This window comes from Cimex lectularius, unplaced genomic scaffold (assembly GCF_000648675.2).
Source record: "Cimex lectularius strain Harlan isolate CLEC.00 unplaced genomic scaffold, Clec_2.1 scaffold357, whole genome shotgun sequence".
In the NCBI taxonomy this organism is placed as follows: domain Eukaryota; kingdom Metazoa; phylum Arthropoda; class Insecta; order Hemiptera; family Cimicidae; genus Cimex; species Cimex lectularius.
In genome coordinates, this window is record NW_019392872.1 from 1 (window position 1) to 25,795 (window position 25,795).

The window sequence follows — 25,795 nt, forward strand, 5'->3', positions numbered from 1 at the left end:
ACAGCACCCGAAGCCCAACCTTGGTAGCTGGACGAAAAAAACAAGTCTGACTCCATACTGCCAACACCCAGGGTGGGTGATTCTCAAGGCTGGTCCGCGATTTATTGTAAATTACAAAAGCTGTAATTGTCAGTGGACTGTGAGAAGCTAATAGGCTCATGTGTGTTTGCATATTTGAGCATGTATAAATCGGTACTCAGTTGTTTTTAAATAATAAATAAAAATAAGTTAAATTTTGAATAATCCATCATGTATTTAGCAGTTGTAATTGACCATACTGAATATTTTAATTAATTATCTTTTCTAAGGTCTTGGTTGAGATGAAAAACTAGTGGCACAGCTCCCCGTGGCCACTTCGTAAGTCGCTGAGAATCGAATGGCTGTAGGTTGAGATGAAGAGTCGGTGTCCGAGTGGATCGAAATCATGATAGCTCAAGTGGTAGAGCAGCGGCGTATTTAGCCGAAGGGTTCGAATCCCGCTCGTGACATTGACTTTTTATCTCAACTAAGACCTTACGTAAAAAGAATAATTTATTTAAAAAATATGTTCAAATTTAATTTAGTGTAGACAAATACAAGAAATTTGCAAAGTTTCTATCCTTTACCATCATCAAAGTGTGCAAGGCTATTATTTTTTATGTCAAATTGTATCAATTTCCAAACCCTTAGAGAAAGAGAAGCTGTATTTGAGCAAACAAATACTGAAAAATTGCTATCTGTGTGACAGGAGGGGGACGATGAAGGCTAGCACTCCCTCATGGTCTAATTTTCAAATAGGCAGGATCAGGTGCAAAAGATGTTACATAATCAACAAAAAAAAATTCCCCATTTTCTCCTGTGAAAATTGTAAAAATTTGATTTTTTTTTTTTTTGTATATTTACCAGGGCCGGAGACGGCGAAGACATAGCCAAACTGCGATTCCTTCTCCTCGTCTCTTATTTTCGGTAAAGTCATTTTCAGTGTTTTTTAATTCTTCGTGAAAAAGAAAAACAAGGCCGGATCTGAAAAAGAAAAGTTAATTTTTATATTTGTACCATGGAATTTTTGTGGGGAGGCCCTTATGAGAATTTTTTTTCAGGCTTGTCTCAAAGGTCACAAAAAATTTTAATGGAGAAAAATGGTAAAATTGGGCCGAAATGTGTCTAGCGAGTTTAAAACTAAACGCGTGCAGTTCGAATGAGCTTAAAAACTGATTTAATTAGCGTTTTAAAGTGAAAATTCGAAAAGAAATATATGCCATTTAAAAAGTGGGCGTTGCCCAGTTAACGTTTGTTAGGTGTGTCAATACGGCCTTCTACGAGTTGAAACAAAATAAAACTTAACGCAAAACGTATATTATAGAATTATTCTATTAAGAAAGTCTTTTCTGAAGGGTCTGAATGTAAAAATGGACCAGAGCTGGCCGAAAAGAACCAAATAAAAAAACCCTGAGTGTCGGAGGGTTTTGATCTTTACCCCGTCTGCCTGTAACTTTTTCTTCTCCCAATAAAACAAAAATTGGTCGAAAAGGTCCGTAGATTTATTAAAAAGGGCCAAATTGAAAATCGTGCAAATCTACGGGACGGGGCAGGCGAAATAGTGTTTTGTCTTGTACTTACAGATTTGATCGGGTAAAAAATGAGAGGACAATAAAACCAACTTCACCCACCTCCAGCAGACACGAGAGACAGCTGATGGATGAAGGTCTCAGCTGTGGGTTCCCCCAAAATGCGCTATCTAAGGCCGGACAGAAATGTGACACTCGCTCCCCCCCAGAATGAAAATGTATTCTGTTACCACCGCTCAGACGATGTGGTCAAAGCTTCCACTTTTACATTTTTATAAAATAATAATTTTAAAATATTTACATTTAAGCTAGAAATAAAATATTTATATAATAGCAAAAATTAAATTTTTAATTGACGTCTTTACATTTTTAATTTGTAATTTTTATAAATATTTTTATCTGTAACTTTACTTGCCTGCTGCCATTTTGTGAAGAAATTTTAAAAAAAATGTATATCTAAAAAAAGTATCAACTATTGATAATAGTAAAACGAACTTCTTATATTGTCTTAAGAAAATATTGCACTTATTTTTATTTATTTATTTAAAGGTATAAATAGGACTTTAAACCGTCTACAATTACCTATATTAGAAATACATATAAACATAGTGAAATAATATTATATCTTTTTTGGAAAAAATAATACACAAATGTTTACATTTAAACTATAAATAAAATGTTCTGTCAATAGCTAAAAGTATCACTCTAATGTTGACATAATAATATAATGCACTTGCTTTTACTTTTAATTGCTTTCCCGCTTATGTTTTGATAAGAAACAATTCAAAAGTATTAATCAATAATTATTTTATATTGTTAATATTATTATATTTAATGAATATATTAATGTACTTTTATAAATATTGTTTTACAATGATTATTTATTATTAGGATTGTTTACAATATCATTGTTATTTATGTAGATAATTATTGTCCTATAAACCAAAACTTTTCATGTTGTCATTCTCTCTCTCTCCCTCTCTCTCTCTTTCTCTCTCTCTCTCTCTCTCTCTCTTTCTCTCTCTCTCTCTCTCTCTCTCTCTCTCTCTTTCTCCTCTCTTTCTATTTCTTCTCTTATATTTTTCAATGAAATAACTGACCACAGCAAAATTTACAATACTAATTTTTAATTATTATTTACATGGGTTCGGAACAGGAGAGGTCGTATCATCCACCAGGGTGCATATGTTTTTGTTGTTGAAAAAAAAAATTTGTAAGTATGTTGGGTTTGAATGCAGGGCTATTGAATTTGAACATGGGAAATTTACCTTACTGTAGAAATGATGAATGGTGGAGTGAGTGCGGTGTTTCAGTCCTTTTAAAAAGATAGTTCCTACTCACAGTAAGTTGTTTTACAACGATCCAGATTTCGAGGTTCTTATTAATTTAAATTTATTTATAAAAATTGACTAAATCAGTCTTGTACTCTTCAATTATATACTACTAATAATTATGTACTGTCATTTTTTTTCAGCTAATTAGTTTGAATTGTTTGTTGTTTTGATAATTATGACATTTTTGATATTAAATAAGATAATTTCGCTAAATAATGAAATAATTGAGGGTAAAAAGGTGGTAAATAATAAGCAAAATGGTATTCCCCCCAAAATTTCAAATGTTCTCATGCTCGACAGTCTGCAGACATTCGCCCCTCCTTTAGGATGCAACAGCCCATCGGATCACAAATCGTTTCACATTTGCGTAGTTGATTTTTTAACAAAATAATCAAAACGTTGGAAATTTATTAGATTGCATTTCTTATCCTGGTGGAAAAAATAATCCTTGAAAATTCCCTAGTCCTTGTGTGAATGAAATTGCATTGTAATGCCGTTCGTCGGCGTTTTCCGTCAGAGAGCACGTGAATGCTATAAGGTGAATATAAGGCAGATAGCAGGGGGTGAAGTGTGAGATCATCTTATTTTAACAACCCAGCTCACACTTCATCAGACCAACAACCTATCCGCCACTAGAATTTATTTGTTTTGCAGATGACGATTCCGCCGTATTAACAGTTATTTACTCCTAGTTCATAAATCCTTGGGGCCTCGGACAAGCTTTGAAAATGCCCAGGTAAATATTTCCGTTATTCGCTTCCATTTTTTCCCCCCAATCGTATTTTTGTTACTCTGGCTTTTCATTTTGAATTTACCCTCGTGTGTATTTTTGATGCCGTTTATAATTTATCGTCACTTTATTGAGTCTGATCGACTTTAGGTCAAGGATAGAGTTGGGCGACGTCACTCCCCACAACATCAAGCAGCTCAAGAAACTTAATACAGTCGTTTTCCCAGTTTCCTACAATGAGAAGTTCTACAAGGATGTCCTGGAAGTCGGCGAACTCGCCAAATTAGGTAAAGAAAAGAAAATTTCATATTTTGATGTTTTAACACCATTCGTCCCTCCGATGACCAGCTTCGATCAGTTCTCATTGATACATTTTAATCAGGTTCACTACCTTTGTAAAAAAAACATACCAGAATCTCTTACTCTTCGATTCTTTAATTCACTGTCTAGCATGCGTTAAGTATAATAACAGCCAGAATTGTTTGTGTTTTTATGCATTGCTTCAGTGATTGTTTATCAGTGGTTGACCATTTACAGTATTTAAAAAATACTGTGTAAACCCCAGCAATCAGATGGCTTACAAAAAGTTCAAAAATTTCACATTTAAAAACGATTATGCGGAGATCGTGAGAAGCGGTCTGCTGTGACATAAGTTTTAGAAAAACATTTTCTTTATCGTGCCAACGTTTCGATCTTTATTGAGATCGTCTTCAGGGCCTGGGATTTATAAACATTGTTTAAATTTTACAAATACATGTAGGGTGTGAAAAAATGAATTTATACAATGCTAGAAATTTTAGATTAAAAAATATGAATTTATTATAAGAATAGAAATTTTAGATTCAAGAAAATGAATTTATACAATGCTAGAAAATGTAGATTAAAAAACAAGAATTTTTATGATGCTAGAAAATTTAGATTAAAAACAAGAATTTATACAATGCTAAAAAAATTTAGATTAAAAAAATTGAATTAGTACAATGTTAGAAAATTTTATTTTAGATTTTAAAAAGATTATACAATGCTAGAAAATTTTAGATTCAATCAAAGTAATTGTACTAACTCAAAGTGTTTGTTTCCTTGTAGATGTGTCATTCTTGTCTGTCGTGTTGAGAGTACCAGTGAGATATTGATGTTTTATGTTTATATACGTTGGATCTTGAAGGGGTGGGGAGGGAAAAAAGAATTGGTTTGCTTAAACGTGCCACAAACATTGTAACACTTCAGTACTTTACCTTAGCGTTTGGACATTTAATTTTTGTGTCCACAATCATGAATTTCAGATAAATATTCTCGATTGCTTCATTTTTTGGACAAATCAAATTGCAAACAAACATGTTCACATTTAATAATTAATTTCATATTTAAACAAAAGATTATTAATATAAATTGAACAGCATTAAGACTAAATTTCAAGCTTTTTTGTGCCTTTTGTACTTTTTCAGTTTCCTTAAACCTTTATAAAGTCAGTTAACAAGTCTTGCTTCTCATTGTGTTAAAATTCTGTGAAAATTTGACCAAAAACAATGTAACACTTCAGTTATTTACCTTTGTGCCCAGATATGCATTTCAGCCAAATAATAGCGTTGAATGTTTTTTTCTTCATAACTGTGGTTTTATTAAATGTGCATTTGCTGACTGACCATTCATAAACACAGCCTTTACTTGGATATATGCTTAAAATGCTATGTACATTTAAAAAAACTTGGTAAAACACCAATAACAAAATAACTAATAAAATATATAAAACTTAACATTCAAACTTCTAAATTCTAGCTAAAAGATCAATAATCAAATTAACAAAACATAAAAAATCACACATTTAAACAAAAGTTTACTAGCTTTAATTAGTGAACAAAAGGTTAGTACTTTAATTTGATAGCATTAATATTCTATTTCAAACCTTTTTGTGTCTTTTGTCTTATTATGATTTTCCTTTAAACCTTTATGAAATAAATTAAACTGTCTTGCTTTTCATTATATTAAAATTTTGATGAAAATCGATCAGAAACAACCTCCTACTTTTGGGTCCACATTCATGAATTTCAGATAAATATGGTGAATTACTTTTTTTTTTGTATATTTTAAAAGTGTAATAATCAAATAGCAAACAAAATTTTTTATATTTAATAATTAATTTCATATTTAAACAAAAGGTTAATAATATAAATTTGATAGCATTAAGACTAAATTTCAAGCTTTTTATCCCATTTGTTCTATTTCAGTTTCCTTAAACCTTCATAAAGCCAATTAAGTGGTCTTGCTTCACATTAAATTAAACTTACTTTATAGACCAGAATACAATATAATCTTTTCAGTCCTTGATGAAATACATATTCAGCTAAATAATAGCCTGGAATGTTTGTTTATTTTGTAATCGTGGCTTTATTGAATGTTATGAACTATTGACCATCCCTGATGACGGTCTTTGCCAGAATATTTACTTAAAATACTAAAAAAATGTCTTGTTAAAATGCCAAGATGGTAAATAATCAAAGTGTGCAAAAGTACAACAATTTATCATTTAAACGCAAGTTTACTAAATAACTTTTTTTTTATTAGATTCAAATCCATACTTTTTTATTTTGGTTTGCTTAAACATAAAGTCAATCACCATTGTCACGGTTTATTTATTATTATAAAATGTTACTTTCTTGTTTTATCAGGTGGTCTGTGTGCTGTTGAACAAAATCAACAGTTGACCATCCTTGATGACAGCTCTTGCCCAGATGTCAGATAAAAATGCTTAAAATGCTAAATATATGTGCCCAAAACATACAGCAAGGTTCACGGTCGAGGAAGTCCAAAGCTTCATTGCATAACACTTTACTGGATAGAAAGATTTGTATGACATATGTTGACGTTAAACAAGATAATGATGATCAGGGATGATTAAAAAGCTGACATAGGATTCGCTGACATTTAAAAAAGTCACTGTCTTTTGCCCCACATCGGCTTTGCTAGTATTGGTACTTTTGTTTTGACATACTATATGACCTGTTAGTACTGTTTACAAGCCTTTTTTCTGGTTGTGGAATTGTTGAACATTTTCCAGTAAATTGACCATCTCTACTGATCATGGCCTCACATTATTTGGTTGTCACCAATATTAAAATTTGTTTGAATGAAAAATCCAAAAGTGATTAAACTGATAAAAGGTTAATAATGGTAAAAGGTTAAAGGAAAGGACCTAAAAAATTTTCTTGCACAACTCAAATCTTTAAAAGAGTTACGCATTCTGTCAGTTTGGTTCTGAAGGTTGTTCGTTCTGGACTTGCATCCATCGCAGGATCTTGTTTGTGTAGTATTTTAACTTAAAATGCATCTATATTTGATAATTAAGTTGTGGCTCAAGAGAAAGGAGCAGAAGGAGTGAATTGAGCTTTTAGGACGGGATAGATAAGGCCGCTGTGGGTTAGACATCCCATCCATTGTTCCAAATTTCAAAAAACCTGCCTGACCATCAGGCAATTTTTGAGGTCCAGGAATGTAGGGCAATTGGCAAAAACCAAACTGATGGTTTAATAGAACTAGGTTTCTTTGATCATATGCATTTTTTAATGATTTTGCCCAGAATGGTAGTAAAAGTAGTCTGTCAAGTTGGAATAAATTTTTTTAGAATAGTCTAATGATTGAGAATTTCTTTAGGGCAGTAAATATAGGTCATATTGTAATCAGATTTGTAGATAAAATTAGGAATATCAGCTGTTATAGCAATGCTGAGGTCATATCCAATTTTTCTATGCCTTTTCATTGTTTCTATAATAATAACTAACTTATAGTTCGTGTACTTAACAAAATGTTTTTAAAATAATAACTAACTTCAAATTTATTTTGTCATCATGTAATCCTAGTTTGCAAAATAATCAACCCTGGTATTCTCCTTTAAGAAAGGACATTGACATTAAAATTGATTGCATTCCAGTTAGAACAATACATTTCAAAATATTTGCTTCATTTGATAAATATGTAAATAAGATAAAGTTTGAAAGTTACATTGGCCTTGGGCAACCTTTTTACATTTTTAAATATTACTCATAAAAAATCCAAAAAGGCATTTTTTAAAATAATCATTCAATGGATTGAGAATTGTTTATCATATATCAAATTAATAAATAAGTAATTTTTTTGTATATTTCTACTGAATATTATGCAATTTAAATATAACGGTTCATTGAATCTGGATTACATTTATGGGTTTAACTTAATTTTCAGCCTATTACAATGATATAGTCGTTGGTGCCGTTTGCTGCCGGGTTGACACTTCTGACAATTCCCGTAGGTTGTACATAATGACACTCGGTTGTCTCTCGCCATATCGAAGGTTAGGAGTTGGCACAACCATGGTGGAACACGTCCTGAATCACGTCCAGAAAGATGGAAACTATGATAATGTCTATTTGTAAGTGTAGATTAAAAAAAAAAAAGTAACTAATTTACTAATTTGTTTTGTTTAAAGGCATGTACAGGTGAATAACACAGGTGCAATAGATTTTTACAAGAAATTCGGATTTGAGATTCACGAAACGAAGAAACACTATTACAAAAGGATCGAACCTGCAGATGCTCACGTACTTCAGAAAACTCTAAGGCCTGCCCTTACTAATGGAATTTCGTTACCCAATGACAAAAATAATCAATGTGACAAAAACAGTTATGATAAGAACCATAGTGACAGGCATCATCATCATAACGGTAAACATCACAGTGATAAAAACCACCATCAAGATAAGAAGTAGTGATAAATAAAAATTGTTTTTCTTTTTAATTTATACTTATTTTTATAAATACATCTGTTGATCATAATTGATTGAAAAACAATAAAATGATTTATGAAGTATTCATAAATTGTTAGTATAAATTTTTAATACTTTTTTTTAAGCAGTGAAATTATTGAAATAATGTGCTATTATATTTTACAAAAAACTCAAATCATGGTACTATGAACATACAAGATAAACTGCTCGTCTTTAAGCTGGAAAAAATGTTCAGTTCGTAATGATTGAGTCACTGTTTCCAACAAGACTGTGAATTTCAAAAAGCAAACAAATTGTTACTCGATTGTGAGAATGTTTTAAATAAAAACTTGAATCATGTTGATGACAAATTGCAGTTTTCTCGTTATGTAGTTGTTCCACGAGATACTGTTCGTGTATCTCATGTATTCGATAAGAGTGTACAGAATAAATTTTTTTTTCTTGTTGTAACTTGAAGTTTTTACCTCTTGACCACATTGAATGTCGCAATGAGACAGGAAGGAAGGCAATTTTCTTAAAAATTTGATTTAATCAAGACACGGAGGAGCATGTCAATTGGTTTATAAAACATCCTTTTTTCAAGAATAAATGTACAACCCAATCTTATTTAATTTTAGCACTATAATGTCTTAAAGTAAAAATAAAATTAATTATAAGTTAATAATTTAAAAAAAAACTTGTTTTGTGAACAAACAATTGCATAGAATCTATTAGTGGTTAAATAAGGTATCACCTCATTTGTCACTAGATAGTTTTATATTATTTAATATATAAATTAATATAAACTAAAATTTATTAAATTTAATGAGTCAAAGCATATAAGTCATGGAAATGTATAAATTGGTGGAAATTTGTCATCTAGAGGCCATCTGCTCAACCAATTATCATTTAAAAAAAATTGTCCTATACAGAATTAAGAAAGGGAACCTGAAGGCTGTGGTATAAACTTGATTCTGTCAAATTTAAAAAGCTGTTTTGTAAGTTGGGAAATAGCTGAGCATTAGAAAACTTGCTGCAGGTTGCTTGGATTTTGAAGGAGCATTTGACAATTATGAGGTGATGCTGAAGTATGTGGAACTTCTCACATCAATTTTTTTTCACATTCTATGGTGAAAGAGAGTCAAACCTATTTTGAATTGAAATAATAAAATAAGTTGTCATCCTAGATACAGAACTTTCAATTGAAAATTGGTGCAATGCCAAAAAATATCTGCACGATAAGACAAAGAAAAATAAGCTGATCAGCTTTGCGTGGTACACCTCAATGCTTTATCTTGGGTGAGCATTAAGATAAGGCAATAGTACTTTCTCTTCCAATACGGGTGGGGTCATGATGCTGAAGTAAGTTCGTAAAGTATGTGGAATGTATATCCCGGATATGTTTAACACTTGAATCCGGGAAGCTTTGGCATCTAAATTAGGAGGTTTTCATTTTCTGGAATGAAGTGCACCTAGATTGGGAAATGGCCTAGGATCTTTTCTCAGGTGAGGAACTCTAAACAACCACTTCTAGCAACGTAAGTGTAACTTCTGCCTAAGGAACACAACCCCATGCTATTGTTTTTCAAATGTATAATTGTTTAAATTTTTTTTAAATTTATTATGAAGTCCAGTACTTTGTGTAAAAATTTTCATGTGGTATTTGGAGAGTTAATTATGATGGAGCAGACATTTACTTTGACCATGGTCTGGCATGCCATCATGTCAAATGCTCTTCTGCTGTCAAGGAATACTCGAAGACAAATTGTTTTGTAAGATTAGAATTGCTTCCACAATTGTGTCACATTGGTACTCAGAACCCAAATTGTCGATGGAAAATTCATAGCTAATAATTAGTTTGATAGAACCTTGATTAGTTAATAATTAGTTTTTGCTTTTTTTTTTTTTTAGACCAATTGTAACTTCTGTTTTATCTTATAGGTGATTTTTTATTATATGGAAATTTTAAGATTAATATGCCTTTTTATTTTTGTTTTGTTTTAAACAATTCCATGTAGTTAAAAAAAAAATAGTAAATTCATTCATTGTAATTTCATTACATGTTACTATAAAGTTTATGTTTTTAAGGTATACTTTATGATAGAATTGGTAGGTAAGCTAATAATAAAATGTAAATTCTGATGGGTGTAAATTCCTGAACTTCCAAATAAATGCTTAATGTATTTACTTACCAAAAACCCACATGGAATTTTTTTAAAATTAATTAATTAATTAATTTTTTAAAACAAAAACTCCCAAAAAATTATATTTATTTGTTAAGGGCCCAGTATGGAGTAACCCATTGTAAATTTTAAATTACTTATTTTGGTTCAGTCAATACTCCTTTGATGGTTCTAACATTGCTGCAATATTTAGATTAAAAAATTGGGAAAAGAAACATGTAAAAATTAATTAATGTAAATAACTTTTTTTAAAAACAAATATACTACACAGAAATAAATTATTCAACAAAGTATTTCTCCTCTTCCTCTCGCCGGCTCCTTTGGGTGAATATGTCAGAACCGGGTTTCCTCGCTTTGATCCAAGCTTCGTCTGCAGTCATCTTTTCCTCTGGGGACGGTTCGACTGCGTTGCCTGACCCGTCGAGCTTGCCCGCTTGAAAATCTTCTTTAATCTTTTTGGCGTACACGGCTAGAAAGAGGTCTTCGGCAGTGAACTCGGCCACAGCTATGTTAGGCGCTCTGTATGAAACGTAGGGTTTCAACTGGAACAATTATTATCATTAGGAACGACAATTGGGCAAAGTGCAGAATTCAAACATTACCTCAAAACCAGTGAGATCTGGGACGACAAGTTCTGGGACCATTTCTGGCACATTGACAAACTTACCGTTATGATAGTAGCCTGATTCCTTTGGACGGAATTCTAGAATATGAAAATGTTATTGTTAGTACATTAAACATTAAAACTTTCCATAACTTCAAGTTCTAATAGAGGCAAAAGAGTCTAATTTAAAAATAATAAAGTCATTATTTATTATTTTTCAAACAAATACATGTAATTTTATATTAAAAATCAGCGATAAGACCAATTAATGACTCAATGATGGAGCGTTTTCTTTCAAATTGGCCTTTTACCCCTGATTTTTAATATAAAATTATAATATTGAATACTCATATTAATTATATTTGAGATAATTGTATAATATTTATACCAGATTAATGGTTTAATGAAATATTTAAAAAAAGTAATATATACAAAAATCTTCTTTCCAATGACAATTTGGATCTATTAAGATTTTGGTACCATTTAAGCCGATAAATAGGCCATGGAAAGTTTGATCAGGTCACTATTGAACTTGAACCCTTTTTCGGTGTAACAAAATGCCAAAAACGTGGATCCATCCATGAATCAAACATCATCAAAAATGGATTAAAAATAATTCTTTCTCTCTCTCTGTTCAATGGGAATGTAGCCCAGGACATGGGTATGAGAAAAAGTTCAAACAACACAAGTACTAAATCTAGAATGTGTTAGGACTAGAGTAATAGTTGGACTGCTAATTGGACACTGCAGACTTAGAGTGGCAGAAACAAGTGTGTGCCAGGAAGAAGAGACAGCAGAACATGTTTATCAGTTGGTGTGAAGGCTTATTTTGGTTAAGATTCCTACTCCTGGGAAAAGAAAAGTCCGGGCCTGAAGGATACTCATGGAAGTACTTGAAATAGCTTTGGGATCTGATAATGAGGATGCACAATCTAGAAATGGATATGCACGATGGACCAATACTCATGGCAGTGCACTGGTCGTAAAGCTAACTCCTTTTTTAATCTAATTTAAAATCTGCAATAAGTCGACATTCTTACACATGGTCTGTTTTTGAATAAAAGGCTATTTGTGAAAAAATAAGTATCTCCCTTGAAACATAAGGCCAATCAGAAGTTTACCAAAATCAGTTATGAAAAATGTTTTTCATATTGGCTAGTCTTTTTTTTATATTATTGATCATTATGGTATCCCTTCACTCAATTTTTTTACCTTCAATAAACTTGCCACCTTCAGAAGCTGAAATGCGTCTGGGAGACAAAAACAACAATATGATTGGAAATGATAGAACTCCACAGACTCCAATAGGACATCTCATATTAATTAAACAAAGTAATGCCTGAAAAAGTTTTGAAGTATATAATCATAAGCACAAGGGTTACAATACTATATAACTTTTCACAATCATTTATTCTTATCCAAAGGTTGAAAAATCCCAAGTTCTCCGTGGTTGAAATATTTTATTCAATTTTGTCTATTACATGAACGTTTAGGCCTACGGCCCATCATCAGCGCCTAAACATGGAAAACCTCATGGCACAATTGCCATTCGAAGATACACACATAAGTGTAAAAATTTACAATTTTTTAAAAATAAATATACCTGTATTACATACTGCCCCAGCCAATGCGTATGGCAAGAGTTGTGTTTTCCGGCCTCCCCTGCTTGACAAATTTGTAAAAAACCAATAATCACCATCTGAAAAGTGGAGACTCAAGCGGATAAGGGAAGATGGCGGCAGAGAGACGACATCCCCCTCAAAATGGGTGGAAATATATATGTAATCTAATCTATGGCATAATCCAGGTATATTTATTTTTAAAAAAATTGTAAATTACTTATATCTTCGGATGGCAATTGTGCCATGAGGTTTTCCATGTTGAGGTTCTGATGATGGGCCTAGGCCCAAAACGTTCATGTAATAGACAAAATTGAATCAAATATTTCAACCATGGAGAACTTGGGATTTTTCAACCTTTGGATAAGAATTGCTATGAACCGTGGATTTTAAGAAAAAGAAAAAGATGATAATCATTTATATAATTTATGATGTTTAAAGTGCAAAAAGTTCTAAACTTCTCTGACATTGGACTGAAAATGGACTTGTAATATTGTCACTTAGCTTGAGTGCTTAGCGCTGTTGTGAACCCATGTAAAAAAAAAGTGATAGCTTCTCTACAGTGAAATATTTCCAGGACAATTTATTCCTCTGTTGTTCATCTCCCAACTATCGGAGAAGATTTTACGAAGATAAGATGAATCGACTGTCTAGATATCACCAATTTGCTGAGGATCAGGGATGTGGTCACGAAGAAGTGAGTATTGTAACTTCTATGCCTAGGCGATTTTACACCATTCTTGCTCAGTACGACTGATATTCCTTGTTAAATTTAACTGTACACAACAGTTGTGTCTGAAATTTAACTGAACACCAGCATCAGTTATACTTTTTGCCTCAACAGTCTAACGTGTCAATTACGAAGGATGTTCATCGCTATGAAACGGTACAGGGAATTTTGAGTATCCTGGCCACATATGGCAGGTTTAAATAACACAAGTATTCTAGCTGTTTGCATATGTCTATAATATATCTATGACATTTGATTTAAAGACGACTTAAAACAGTAAGAAAGCACTACATCTAAGAAACTGAATTTAATTTGATCCAAGATTAAGTTAAAATAAACTACTACATTTACTACCAATAACTTTTCTGCCATTCTGAATACAGATTTATAACGCTTTATTACCTAATTTAAAATAATAAAAGCTCTTAGTACATAAATGTTTTATTATCACATGACTCTGAGAGTGAGTACTTACTGTACAAAGGTATGTCAGGATCTGGGTTAGTTTTCTGCCTTTCTTTGAATATATTTGTCCCTCTGCTTGGTATAATAAATTTCCTAAAGTTTCTTTTACCCCAAAGGCTTGATGTAGTCGAAAGTTGTCTTATTTGTACAAAAAAGGTGAAGGACATTTTCAAACCAGGGAAATTCTGTGTAGTGCTAATACTTGATAACAATAACCTCTTCAATTTTTTTGAAATACAACAGAAATAGCGCCAATTTTCAAAAAGTATATATCATTATTTGATATTAAATCCATTATATTTCGAGGCCAATTGACCAAATTACTTCTTTGAGATGAAAAAGCTAGTGGTTGAGCAGCGGCGTATTTAGCTAAGGTCATGGGTTTGAATCTGGCACTAGCTTTTTCATTTCAACCAAAAACCTTACATAAAAAGATTAATTCATTGAAAGAATTATTTGATACGCTTGTTTGTGTTATTTATACATATACTTACATTGTTACTTTAACTTCTTGTAAACTGAAAGCAAAATGATTAATGGTTGTCACGTCATAGGGCCAATCAATTGGGAATAATTTAGTAAACCAAAGAAGTTTTGGCAGAAATCTACAATTTTTTTGTTCAAATACTATATATATATATAGAATTAAGAAAAAAAAGTTTAATTTAAATTCAATAATAAATATTTACAAATCCAGCCATGTTTGAACAATCCTATGTAAAATGTTACAAACAGTATAATATATACAACACGCCAAATATATTTATTTTAAAGGTATAAATAAAGCCTTAAGCCTCGTTACATGTACATATCTGAGAAATAAATTCTTCATTCATATAAACATAATAAAATAATAATAATAGCAATATATATTAGTAGTATATTCTTTAAATTATTAAATATTTATTGATTATTGATTATCGTGAGATGCGGTCTGGTGTAACGGAGGTTTTAGAAAAACATTTTCTTTATCGAGCCAACGTTTTTATTGAGATCATCTTCAGAGCCTGGGATTTATAAACATTGTTTAAATTGTACAAATACTGAGATGTTGAAAATGTGAATTTATACAATGCTAGAAATTCACTTTTTTCACATCCTACATGTATTTGTATAATTTAAACAATGTTTGTAAATCCCAGGCCCTGAATATGATCTCAATACAGATTGAAACGTTGGCACGATAAAGAAAATGTTTTTCTAAAACCTACGTCACACCAGACCACATCTCATGATCTCCAAATAATCATTACATTATTAATCTTCAATATGAGCCTATAATGATTTGATATGCAAGGATTTGTAATTTGGCTTCAATATCCACTTGAATCATTATAAATAATACACTTAAATATAAATAATACTTGGTTCAAAATTTTTATTTACATCTGTATTGCATTTTTTCCAATCAACATACGTTTTTTAATTCATCATTCCTGAAGGTGATCTGAATAAAGGTCAAATCAGCATAAAAATGAAAAATTTGTTGTTCTAAAATACTTCATCCTTTGCTGTTGGCACGATAAAGAAAATGTTTTTCTAAAAGCTGTCACACCAGACTGCATTTCACGATCTCCAAATAATTATTAACTAACAGTTTACTAATTATTTAAAAGTTAACTAACAGTCACTAAACACCATACATTTAATATTTAATCGAATGGTGAAACTTCATTAAGAAAGAAAAGCAGAAAGAGAAAGAAGATAAAAGGAAATGAGGAAAAGAAAAGAAAGAAGGAATAGATAATTCATGTTGTTTTTAAAATCTCAGATACCATGTACCTGAAACAAGCCAGCGAGCAAGCAGAAGGTACTTACCGGGGAAGCCAATTCTATAGTCCTGCAATTCTGAAGAATAGGCTAAAGTTTTTAAGACGTGTTGAAAGCTATATGATTGGTGCGTTTGGATAAGGAATGTGGGAAAAAAAGTTGATAAATATTGAGGGCATTTATTTGATTTAATTTTACATATGTATATTAGAAGTTTATAAGTGCTTAGAATGTTAAGACTGTTGAAGGCATTAATATGGGAAAAAATATGACCTCTTGATTTAAGATCATAACAATCTAATGCAGGAATAATAAGCAATTTGAAGGCGATGAGCAGATTGAGAGTCATGGCGCCTCAATAAGAGAATAAAGGCATTATTATAAATATAATAAGGAAAACTCTAGTTTTCTGTAGTGAGAAGAAGCTAATCTCTGTAAGCTCCACAAGGGAATGGAGGTTGAGTCAACTTTTTTAATAATTGCTATGTAAGCTTGGAGTTAAAAATACTGCTGAGATTTTTAATTTTAGGACAAAAAATAATAGGGGAGCTATTGATATGAGAAGAGTTAGGCAATCGTTTTATTTGTTTATTTTCTTTTAATTAGTAATGACTGGAATTTGTTAGAGTTTAAAAGAATATCGTGATTATTTGACCATTGATTGAAAGAATGAAGATAACGGTTGAGCAAATAGATGTTGCTTGTAAGACATTGAATATAAAGTATCATCAGCATATAGATGAAATTAAGAACTAACAGAAGATCTTTATGAACATGGAAAATAGTAAAGATCCAAGAAAAGAGTCTTGTGGTATATCAGATGAAATTGAGAAAGAGAAGACGAGATAGAATTGAAACCTTAACTCTCAGGATTCTATCAGACAGATAGGAGGAGATTTATAACAAGTCTTTGATATACATTAACATTTTGAATTCTGACCAAGTGATAAATATAAACTGCCAAAATGTTCAAACCCACCTTCAGAACTAGACATTTATTTAAAAAATATCAGTAAATATATTTTTATAGCTTTTACATTTTGGATCATTCCCATTCTAATACTTTAGTCTCCCTTCATAATGAATAAATACATTCTTTGTCTATTCTCCCTGGAAATAAAATAAATATCAGTCAGAAGCATTTCAGCATTAAACCTCTTCAGTGGTTGATCTGTGTGTTATTTTGTTAGTTATCAGTACTACACTATCACCAATTCACTTTAGTTTGTTAAAATTTATTGTAGCTAATTTCAATATCACTTAAATATTTAATTTGAATAATTTGTTTTGTCTCACATTTAAGGAATGCATTCTACTAGTTACTTTTTTAATGTATTTATTATTTTATTCATGGGCTAATGTCCTTTTACTGTGTACAGAACATGTAGTGATACAATAATGTGATAAAAATTAAATAAAATTCAAAAAGAACCACAAAATTTATATATAACATTAAAATCAAACAATGTTGAAAATGGAAGGAAAATTATTTTGCCCAGATAGGCTATTAATCAGGGAAAAAGGCAAAAATATTCCAACAAAAGAGTAAAAAAAGTTCACATCTTATAGTCTTAAACTTTGAATTATTTTAGTCTTTTAAACTTAAAATAAATTTATACATAATTTAATACACTAACAGTTTTCTTCAGGTTTGTATGTTATGAATAAATAATGCATTCTATTCCAAAAGAATTAATTAATGACTGAATGCATTTTAATATACACATAAGAAAAAAATGGGTTTGAAATGAGTTATTCTAACATTAATTTATATAAAAGAATATTTATATTAAAAACATTGTAATTATAAAATAGTAATAATGTACAAGTATAAGCTGGGATATATAATATATTAAAAATTTTTCTAATCAGTGATTGTCAATAATCTGCCAAGTAGGAAGGGTAGTGTATATTAAAAACAGCGTATGTTTAAAACAACTCAAATAAATTTGTATGTGAATACATTGCATAAGAACTGAAAAAAAAAAAAATTAGGAGAGAATAAGTTTAGACAAGAAGGTTTAATCATCAATGTGATGTCTTACAGGAGAAGCTTAATCTCCAACTACTTGTTGGTTGTTGTGGATGAAGAGGTGACTGAACCACTTTACAATACTTTTTTCAAATTAATCTCAAATAAAATTCCAAGGGCCATGCCAGGATTTGAACCCAGAACTGGTAGCTTAGCAGGTCACCCTGCACTGCAGTGCCCTGAATGGATTTTTATCAAAATTCAAATCATAGACAAAGAATGCAATTTGGGAAGTTTGGTAAGAGAAATGCTCTACATACAAAAATCTAAACATAGACATATAAAAAAAACCGATCTTCAAAAAAAAAAAACAAAAAAAAATTAATATATTATTTTTTCACTTGCATAGTGCCATAAACAATACATATATTTTTCTATCTATCTATCTTTCTATCTATTTATCTATATATCTATCTATCTACATATCTATCTAATCTATCTACATATCCATCTATCTATNATATGTGAAATTTTCCTGGAGATTTTGTGAGTAGATAAAAGTGTAATTTGGTTGATACTAGTCATTTTGGTCTGCCTATCCTCACTGTGTCATCCAGACCTAACAAAACAGATTTTTACACCAGACTAAAATGATCGGTAATGACCAAATTACAATATACACTTGTTTAGCAATGATGTTTTAAACTTTTACAAGTTGGACAAAATGTTTTGGAAAGTGTAATTTGTGCTTTTTTTTGTTTTAAACAGACGACTCAATATTATTATATAAAATTGGATGTGACTTTTGATGTTACTTCTAACTAATATTCAAAACTAATTTCAGTGCATGTGACATTTAATTTTCTTCTTTTTTTAGCTCTGTTTTGATCAGTTCTTTCAGCTGCTTCCTTAAGATTTTGCCAGAGGCATTTTTTGGTATTACTTCAGTGAAGATTATATGTTTAATTTGCTTGTAAGGAGCAACTTTATCTGCCACAAAATTTTTAATGGCATCTTCTTTAGGCCGCTCGACTCCTTGTTTCACCACTACAAAAGCTACAGGCACTTCTCCAGCTTTTGAACATGGATGACCTACAACACCTGCATCACACAATGAAGGATGCTGTCGCAAAACCGCTTCTAGTTCAGCAGGAGGAACCTAAACAAGATTTGTTTTCTGTCAAAAATATCTTTTTTTTAATGGTTTCTTTTTTTATTTACACTGACCTGAAAACCTTTAACTTTAATCAACTCCTTTTTCCTGTCGACTATAAAGCAACAACCTTTTTCATCAACATATCCCAAATCTCCTGTATGAAGCCAACCGTCTTTATCAATTGTTTCTGCTGTGGCTTCTGGTTTGTTTAAATATCCTTTCATGATCTTAAAAAGACAGTTCAAATATACTGATGTTTTCTGTTAACACATTATGTTATTAACACACACCTGTGGTCCTTTAAAACATAACTCTCCAGTTTCTCTTGGTCCAAGCGTTTTTCCTGTTTCGATGTCGACTATTTTAACAAAAGTGTTTGATACACAATAACCGACTGATGCTTTACACGGGGAGTCTGGTACAGAATGTGTCAAAACTGGAGATGCTTCTGTCATTCCGTATGCTGGAATTGTTTTAATCGTGCTTTAATACTATTTAATCTGATAACATCTTTTTTTTATTACCTTGAACAATTTGGTGATCCCGTTTTGTAAGCAATCTTTCGATATCTGTGCTTCCACAAGGGGCACCTCCTGACCCCGTAAACCGCAGATTCTCCAATGTTTTACTTGTGACAGAAGGATGTGAAGCCATGAATAGTATAATAGGGGGTACAGCGTAAAGAACAATGTTCTGTTTTCCAGAATTTAGAAATTCAATTATATATAATATAAATTAAAACATAATGAAAAAATTACCTTGTTATTTTCTAAAATGTTGACAAATTGCTTAGGGTCAAATTTTGGTAGTGTAACAATTTTAGAACCCTCCCTTAGTGATCTTACTAGTACAACTTGTGTGCCATAGATGTGGAAAAATGGTAAAACTCCAATTATTGTGTCTTGATGGGTTTCTATAATATAAGCAAAATATTATATTGACTTTCAAAAAATCAAGTTTGAATATAAATTTATTCATTACTTGTTGTCTCTTGAATTGTATTTATTTCCTTGATACACATTTGAGCAACGTTACTTGTTAGATTTTGGTGTGACAAACAAACACCTTTTGGAAGTCCAGTTGTACCACTGGAGTAAGGTAGGAATGCTATTGACTCGTTAATGTCTATTTTATGTTTTTGTTTATCTAGTTTGGAAACATCTATATTGTTTTGGATTAAATCACTGAAAGGCCTGACTCCAGATGGAAGTTCTCTCGTTTTCCCGTCAAAATCATTTACACATATAATATCAAGGTGGTTTTTAAAATGATTTTTCACTTGAAGAATGACTTCAAGCATATTGTAATGCACAATGATAAATCTCGAGCTTGAATCATTCATCTGATTGACAATCTCCTCTGAAAATATAAGATAATGAATATTCAGTAATAGTAATGCTGAACAGGTGATTTACCAGCACGGTATGTTGGATTGATAGCTGTCAACGTAAGACCTGCTTCTAATATTCCTAGAAAGCAAACTGGAAATTCTGGCATATTTGGCATAAAGAGAGTGACTGTCTGAGATGGTTTTAATCCACATTTTAACAATGAACAAGCCAACCTTTTACTGTATAATATCAATTGTTCATACGTATAAGATTTACCCGAGACCCCACATTCCTTAGAAAAAGGAAAAAAGAAAATAGAAAATCAAATGAAACCAATTACCATTAAGTCATAAGTTTGGAAAAATAATGCTAGGTTGAAACTTGATCGACACTTTTCAACTGCTATACAGCAATTAAATACTGAAATAAAGTTATGTAAAAAAATTGTAACAGAATCTAGGAACTAAAATTAAATGAATCATGTTTATGGCATGCAAATTCCTATTGTAAAGTAACAGATCTGCATTTTATTATGCTTTTAATTAAAATTGTTATTGTTTTAATTACTAATAATTAATCAAGGATGAAATTAATTATGTTGTCTAATGATTGGTTAAATTACAAAAATGAGTAATACACTTGTTGTTAATATATAGTTGAAAATTTACAAAATGAACAAATTTTTTAGGTATGCCTTGGTATGTTGTCATGCATAACAAAAATGGTAGTTTGATCATTATTAATAATCTTTCATCCTTTTCTTTTTGGTGTTTTCAGGTTAAGGGAAAATCTGTTGGTAATTTTAGACATTTTACAGTGGTCCTTGCTACAATACTTTTCATTTGACTACGACCCTGGATTTGAACCCAACATACTTCCTTTTTTTTTTTTTTTAACTGACACCTTGAGGGTTCAAATAACCTAATTGTTATACATAAATTAAATTATGTGTTACTTGCAATGGCAACTTTATCGGCCCAGTTTGGTGCCTTTTCAAAGACTAATTCGGGCAATGTGCAGTTCGGCAATTCGATGTCCTTCCACACTGAAGAAAATACATTCTGTGTCGATTGCTGCCTGGCTGAATTCCTGCTAGATCGCCTGGGTTGAAGGAAAGTGTTGAAACATGCAGCATATTGTGCCTTGCTCCATCCTACTCTTAAAATCCTTATCGTTTTCAACATCTGAAAATGAATGTATAGTGAGATGAAATTTATGAGTGTAAATTAAATAACAATGGTATAAAGGGGCAGGGCTAAATAAGAATTGAACCCATACCTCCAGGATCTACAAGCTGAGAGTCTATCCATACTCACTATGTTTAAATTTGGGTATAAAAAACATTCTGCTGATGCCTGAAGGTATAAACACACGATTTTGAACAAAGGCGCAAATCTTTTATAGTGTTCCTATCTAAAGTGGACAATTTTGTCTACTTTTCCCTGTGGCTACAGATATGGCAACCAGCTATCTTTTGGAGTATCGCTTCACCATTAAAGTACTGTTTTAAATTTTTTTTCACAATTTGGAAAGATTTCTTAATGAATTAGTGATTATTTTGGTTTAATTAATGTTTCAACTTACAAATTGAGTTCTATGAAGTAAGATTTACTCATAGTTGCTTATACAGAAAATTTCAGATATTCTGTGATGGTTAAGAAATGCATTGCATTAATGAATATACAAGGCCAAAATAAAATGAGCAGGGGTTATTTTTAAGTGATAAATGTCATTAAAATAAAAAAATTCTTTTAATAATAATAGTTATCATTTTATTGATTAATTTGATTAATAAATTACTAAATAACGTGGGGTATTTTTCATGTTGCATCTGATATTCAGTTTGAACGATCAGTTCTGCGTGATTGTTTAAAGAATGGATTCTATTAAAGGCTTGACCTCTGAACCAAAATAGTTTTCTATGCAGGGGTTATTGAATTAAAATAAGGCAAGAAAAAATGTATTTTGGATTAGGCAAAATCTACGAAATAATTCGGCGCTGTCAAATGAAAAATTCATCGGGATTCAAAAGACATAAAAATGTCATAATTTCCATATTAAATTATTTTTTAAATAATAAATATTGCTGGGTTCATTTTGAAGATTTTTAAAAAATAATTTTATCACGACCTTTAAGCTTTTAAGCAATGAACTGTTTTGTTGTAAGTGTATTATTTTTTTAAAATAATGCTGATTAAACATTGTTCTGTCAGTTTGGGAATTTTTGAGGTAATGAGAAATTAAAATCGTGCCCTAAATCGTGATAAAAATTACCTCAGAATCGAGATTTAATGAGTGCGATAATTTCAAAATTGTAAAATTTCCGGGAAAAATCTGGGAAATGTCGTTCCCGATTAAAATTCTTATCTATTTGTATAAAAGCTTGTTATTTTTATAGTAAGAGTAATTCAATTTTTAAAAAGCAAGAAAGTCGAGTATCAACTCAAAGATATCAAATTCTAAATAATACGTAAAACTGCAGTTGTTTTATTTTTTCAAGGGAAAAACAAATTTTGTAATATGCAATAAATCTTTTTGCAGATGGTTTTCTTATGATCTTCTTAGTGCAGCTTCTTTAAAAATACTCAATTATGTATAATATTAATATTATAAAATAATTCTATTACTAATCAATGTTATAAAAAAATCTTAATCGGCTATATAATAAATTACAAAATACCGGGAATGAAATTTAAGTGAACGAAGTTAAAAATGAAAAAAAAAATAGTTTAAATTAAAAATACATCTTGAGAATTCCCGTCTAGCTGCGCATAAACAATGATTCATATTTAATTGATAACGACCATTGACAAAAAATTGTTTCGTCGGAGACGATGAATCGTCAAAAAAGTTTACCTCGTCCCTAACATAACTCATAAATTTACAAATTCTTGCACTTGGTTAATAATGTTTTTCATTTATATTTAGATTGATCTGGGAAAACAAAAGTGTTTTTTAAACGTAAGACTATTTAATTCTACAAATTAAATTTATGATTTATATTTATAGTGTACTTAAAGCAAGTTTGAAGTTTGTACTTAATTTTGTGGGATATTTATTATTTTATATCTGTCCAATATTATTTAACTTTTATTATATCACTTTCTAAGTGGGTTAAGAGAATAAATTAATTATAGAAATGTAACTATTAACAATAAAAAAAATGTATGCATACAATTTTTTTTACGGCTGTATCACAGTTTGACATTATTGATTATTTGTCTTTTGACCCAGATTTAAGCCCTTTCATCCAATCGATTGTCTTGGAGTTTATTTGATTTTCATACCTCTGTGTTCAGCAATTAATTTTGCAGCAGACACTCCGAGGTGGTTAAGACGAAGGGTTTTTCACCCCAGCAGCGAGCAGGGGAAGGCCAGTCAACTGAAGCAATTTCTGGTTTAACAAAGTCAGTTATTCTGTGGAAATACGGTTTAATACTGACGCCTCATCAAAGAAACTCTCCAGTTCTGTCAGTCGGAAAGAGGAGGGGACAAGGACGCTTTGTATAAAACGCGACTTGATTATAAACATAACTCGTAAGTCTTGATGACACGAAATAATTGAATTTTGTTTCTAGTTGCACTTTTACCACTGTGTTTCAAGTTTAACAAATCTACTGGAAGTGTAATGAAAATAAGCGAGGTTCAATTATTCAATACGTATGGGAACTCACCATCCATAGGCTTTAGATTTACATAAAAAAACGTCAACTGCAACCTTTTCTGTACTTAATTAGGCAATGATTTTTCTATTTTAGATATAAAAGTTTTTGTAAATTCTTTTCAATTAATTAAGGTTTTGGTTGAGATGAAAAAGTCAGTGTCACAAGCGGGATTCGAACCCACGAACTTCGGCTAAATACGCCGTGGCTCTACCGCTTAAACTATCGTGGCTTCGGTCCACTCGTACACTAACTTCCCATCTCAACCCCACCTTTTGAATTTTCCCTCCTTTTTGTCATTTTTCAAATTTATGTCAACCAAAACCTTAATTATTTGAAAATAATTCATTTGGTCATGCGGACCTCGAAACCTAATAAAATATTTTTATAAATATTCCTACATTGCGGTACCACACTATTTTCATGAGATATCTTGGCTAGGTTGAATAAAACCTTGTTTGCAGTTTATTTTGTAAGTATTAGTACATAATTATTGCATTTTTTTGAAGAAGTTTTCAAAAAGCAATCAACATTTTTTGTTTGGAAACAGTTATTTTAGAAACAGGGTGGGCGAGTGCCACAACCTTTGGGCTCATCGCCAACGAAATATGTAGGTGCTTCGTGTTGACACGGAGGACCTTGATGACTTTCCCTTTTCCTTATTGTTCAGTAGGAGAGCATATTTAGTTTATTGGTACCAATAATTCGTCTTATAAAGTAAATTAATTACTATCATACAGAAAGTCTTAAAGTCAAACTACCCATTGGGTGTCGCGGACGAAGGCTCAAACCTCTTTACAATATGAAGTCGATATGAAGGTATTGATGAACGGATCATTGAAACTGAAATTGATGAAGAATGGTCAATTGGTGATTATATTCTTAGGGGAGGAGAATTGCCAGCAATGGTAATGATCGATTCCATTTCCCGGTTTATTCTGGGTGTATTAGGTCATTACGCTCTTCACTTCTTTATACTATTCTCAATTAAAATTCCATGGGCTATGTCTTGATTGGAAGACAGAATCGCTAGCAAGGCAAATACTAGTAATTTTGGAAGATTAAAAATACACCTACTATATACGTACTTTTAAAAGTTGCTTTCTGTACAAAATGTATACATTTAGCAATATGCTGGTAATGAACAATAAAATATCTGGCAGGAACCTGTCAGACCAAGGGCAAGGCGATGGGGGAGAGGAACCGGCCATTGCTGTAACTCAGTGTTTAGGATTGTGGGTGGATTGGTTTAGGGTTGTGTTAATCTTTTTAGGCGGCATTAGGATTGTTAGAGTGGGACGTTGAAGAGAGGGGTTGAGCTAGTGGATTGGTATGGCAGAAGAGCTTGGAGAGGAAGTCGTGTTTGGATCATGTCCGTCACGAATGGGATGTCTAGGTCTTTGATTATGGTATGGATAACGATGTAGAAGGGAGCGAAGAAGGATGCGACGGAGGACATTTGACTAAAAAGATTGGATTCTTTGGATGTTGGATGGCTTGGCTGAATCCCACAGCTCGATTCCTCAAGTCCAATGGTCTAATTAGTGTCTTGTTTATTGTTAATTTATTGTTCGTACTCACGGATTTGGGTCCAAATAGGCGTTTGAGTATCTTCGGTACAATTCTTGTCTTTTTTGTTTTATGTAAGTAGAACTGAAGGCAGCGGATTTGGTTAGATGAGGAATTACCTTACTGTATATGTGCACTGGTGGGCAGGTACTCTTATAAGTATGAACGTCACGTGTCGGTTTTTTGTTCAATTAGTATGATTACCGAGTACTCTAGTCGGTAATGAGGTCTAGGTGTTCTTGGGTTGCTCTTACTTCAAGTATAGGGTCAAAATGTGAGGCGTTTACGGGGTCGTCCGGGAAGATGAGTTGGATTAGTGTGTAGCCTTGGGGAACGCCGGCCTTGGTGGACTTGATGTCTGAGAATTCAGAGCCAATTCTCACCTCG

At 31.6% G+C, this 25,795-nt stretch overlaps 3 protein-coding genes and 1 long non-coding RNA gene across 9 annotated transcripts; 1 reads left to right on the plus strand and 3 right to left on the minus strand.

The window, feature by feature from the left end:
* Window positions 1-3,226: 3,226 nt before the first annotated feature.
* Window positions 3,227-8,818, plus strand: LOC106673031 (N-alpha-acetyltransferase 50). 4 transcript variants are annotated; one of them, XM_014404940.2, is made up of 5 exons: window positions 3,227-3,419; window positions 3,536-3,617; window positions 3,762-3,898; window positions 7,827-8,013; window positions 8,071-8,379. In XM_014404940.2, the coding sequence occupies exons 2-5, from the start codon at window positions 3,610-3,612 to the stop codon at window positions 8,348-8,350; spliced, it is 612 nt and encodes a 203-aa protein (XP_014260426.1). In that variant the 5' UTR covers window positions 3,227-3,419; window positions 3,536-3,609; the 3' UTR covers window positions 8,351-8,379. The 4 variants fall into 4 exon arrangements, with proteins under 4 accessions (XP_014260426.1, XP_014260425.1, XP_024084666.1 ...); XM_014404939.2 differs by having other exon boundaries at window positions 3,231-3,419; window positions 3,747-3,898; XM_024228898.1 differs by lacking the exon at window positions 3,227-3,419 and having other exon boundaries at window positions 3,425-3,617.
* Window positions 8,819-10,759: 1,941 nt separating this feature from the next.
* Window positions 10,760-14,159, minus strand: LOC106673032 (39S ribosomal protein L41, mitochondrial). Its single transcript, XM_014404941.2, has 3 exons — window positions 13,959-14,159; window positions 11,133-11,233; window positions 10,760-11,072 (listed from the first exon to the last, which is right to left on the minus strand). Exons 1-3 carry the CDS (start codon window positions 14,113-14,115, stop codon window positions 10,809-10,811), a joined length of 522 nt encoding a protein of 173 aa, XP_014260427.1. The 5' UTR covers window positions 14,116-14,159; the 3' UTR covers window positions 10,760-10,808.
* A 1,722-nt stretch (window positions 14,160-15,881) lies between these two features.
* LOC106673037 lies at window positions 15,882-18,097 on the minus strand. Its single transcript, XR_001341340.1, has 2 exons — window positions 17,764-18,097; window positions 15,882-17,693 (listed from the first exon to the last, which is right to left on the minus strand). It is a non-coding gene; the product is annotated as an uncharacterized LOC106673037 (long non-coding RNA).
* Window positions 18,098-18,199: 102 nt separating this feature from the next.
* On the minus strand, window positions 18,200-23,625 carry LOC106673036 (4-coumarate--CoA ligase 1). Of its 3 annotated transcripts, none has more exons than XM_014404951.2 (9): window positions 23,465-23,625; window positions 21,137-21,361; window positions 20,262-20,469; window positions 19,828-20,205; window positions 19,605-19,759; window positions 19,371-19,539; window positions 19,137-19,309; window positions 18,918-19,073; window positions 18,200-18,849 (listed from the first exon to the last, which is right to left on the minus strand). In XM_014404951.2, the coding sequence occupies exons 2-9, from the start codon at window positions 21,359-21,361 to the stop codon at window positions 18,547-18,549; spliced, it is 1,767 nt and encodes a 588-aa protein (XP_014260437.1). In that variant the 5' UTR covers window positions 23,465-23,625; the 3' UTR covers window positions 18,200-18,546. The 3 variants fall into 3 exon arrangements, with proteins under 3 accessions (XP_014260437.1, XP_024084667.1, XP_024084668.1); XM_024228899.1 differs by lacking the exon at window positions 23,465-23,625 and adding an exon at window positions 21,456-21,475; XM_024228900.1 differs by lacking the exon at window positions 23,465-23,625 and having other exon boundaries at window positions 21,133-21,217.
* Window positions 23,626-25,795: the final 2,170 nt, after the last annotated feature.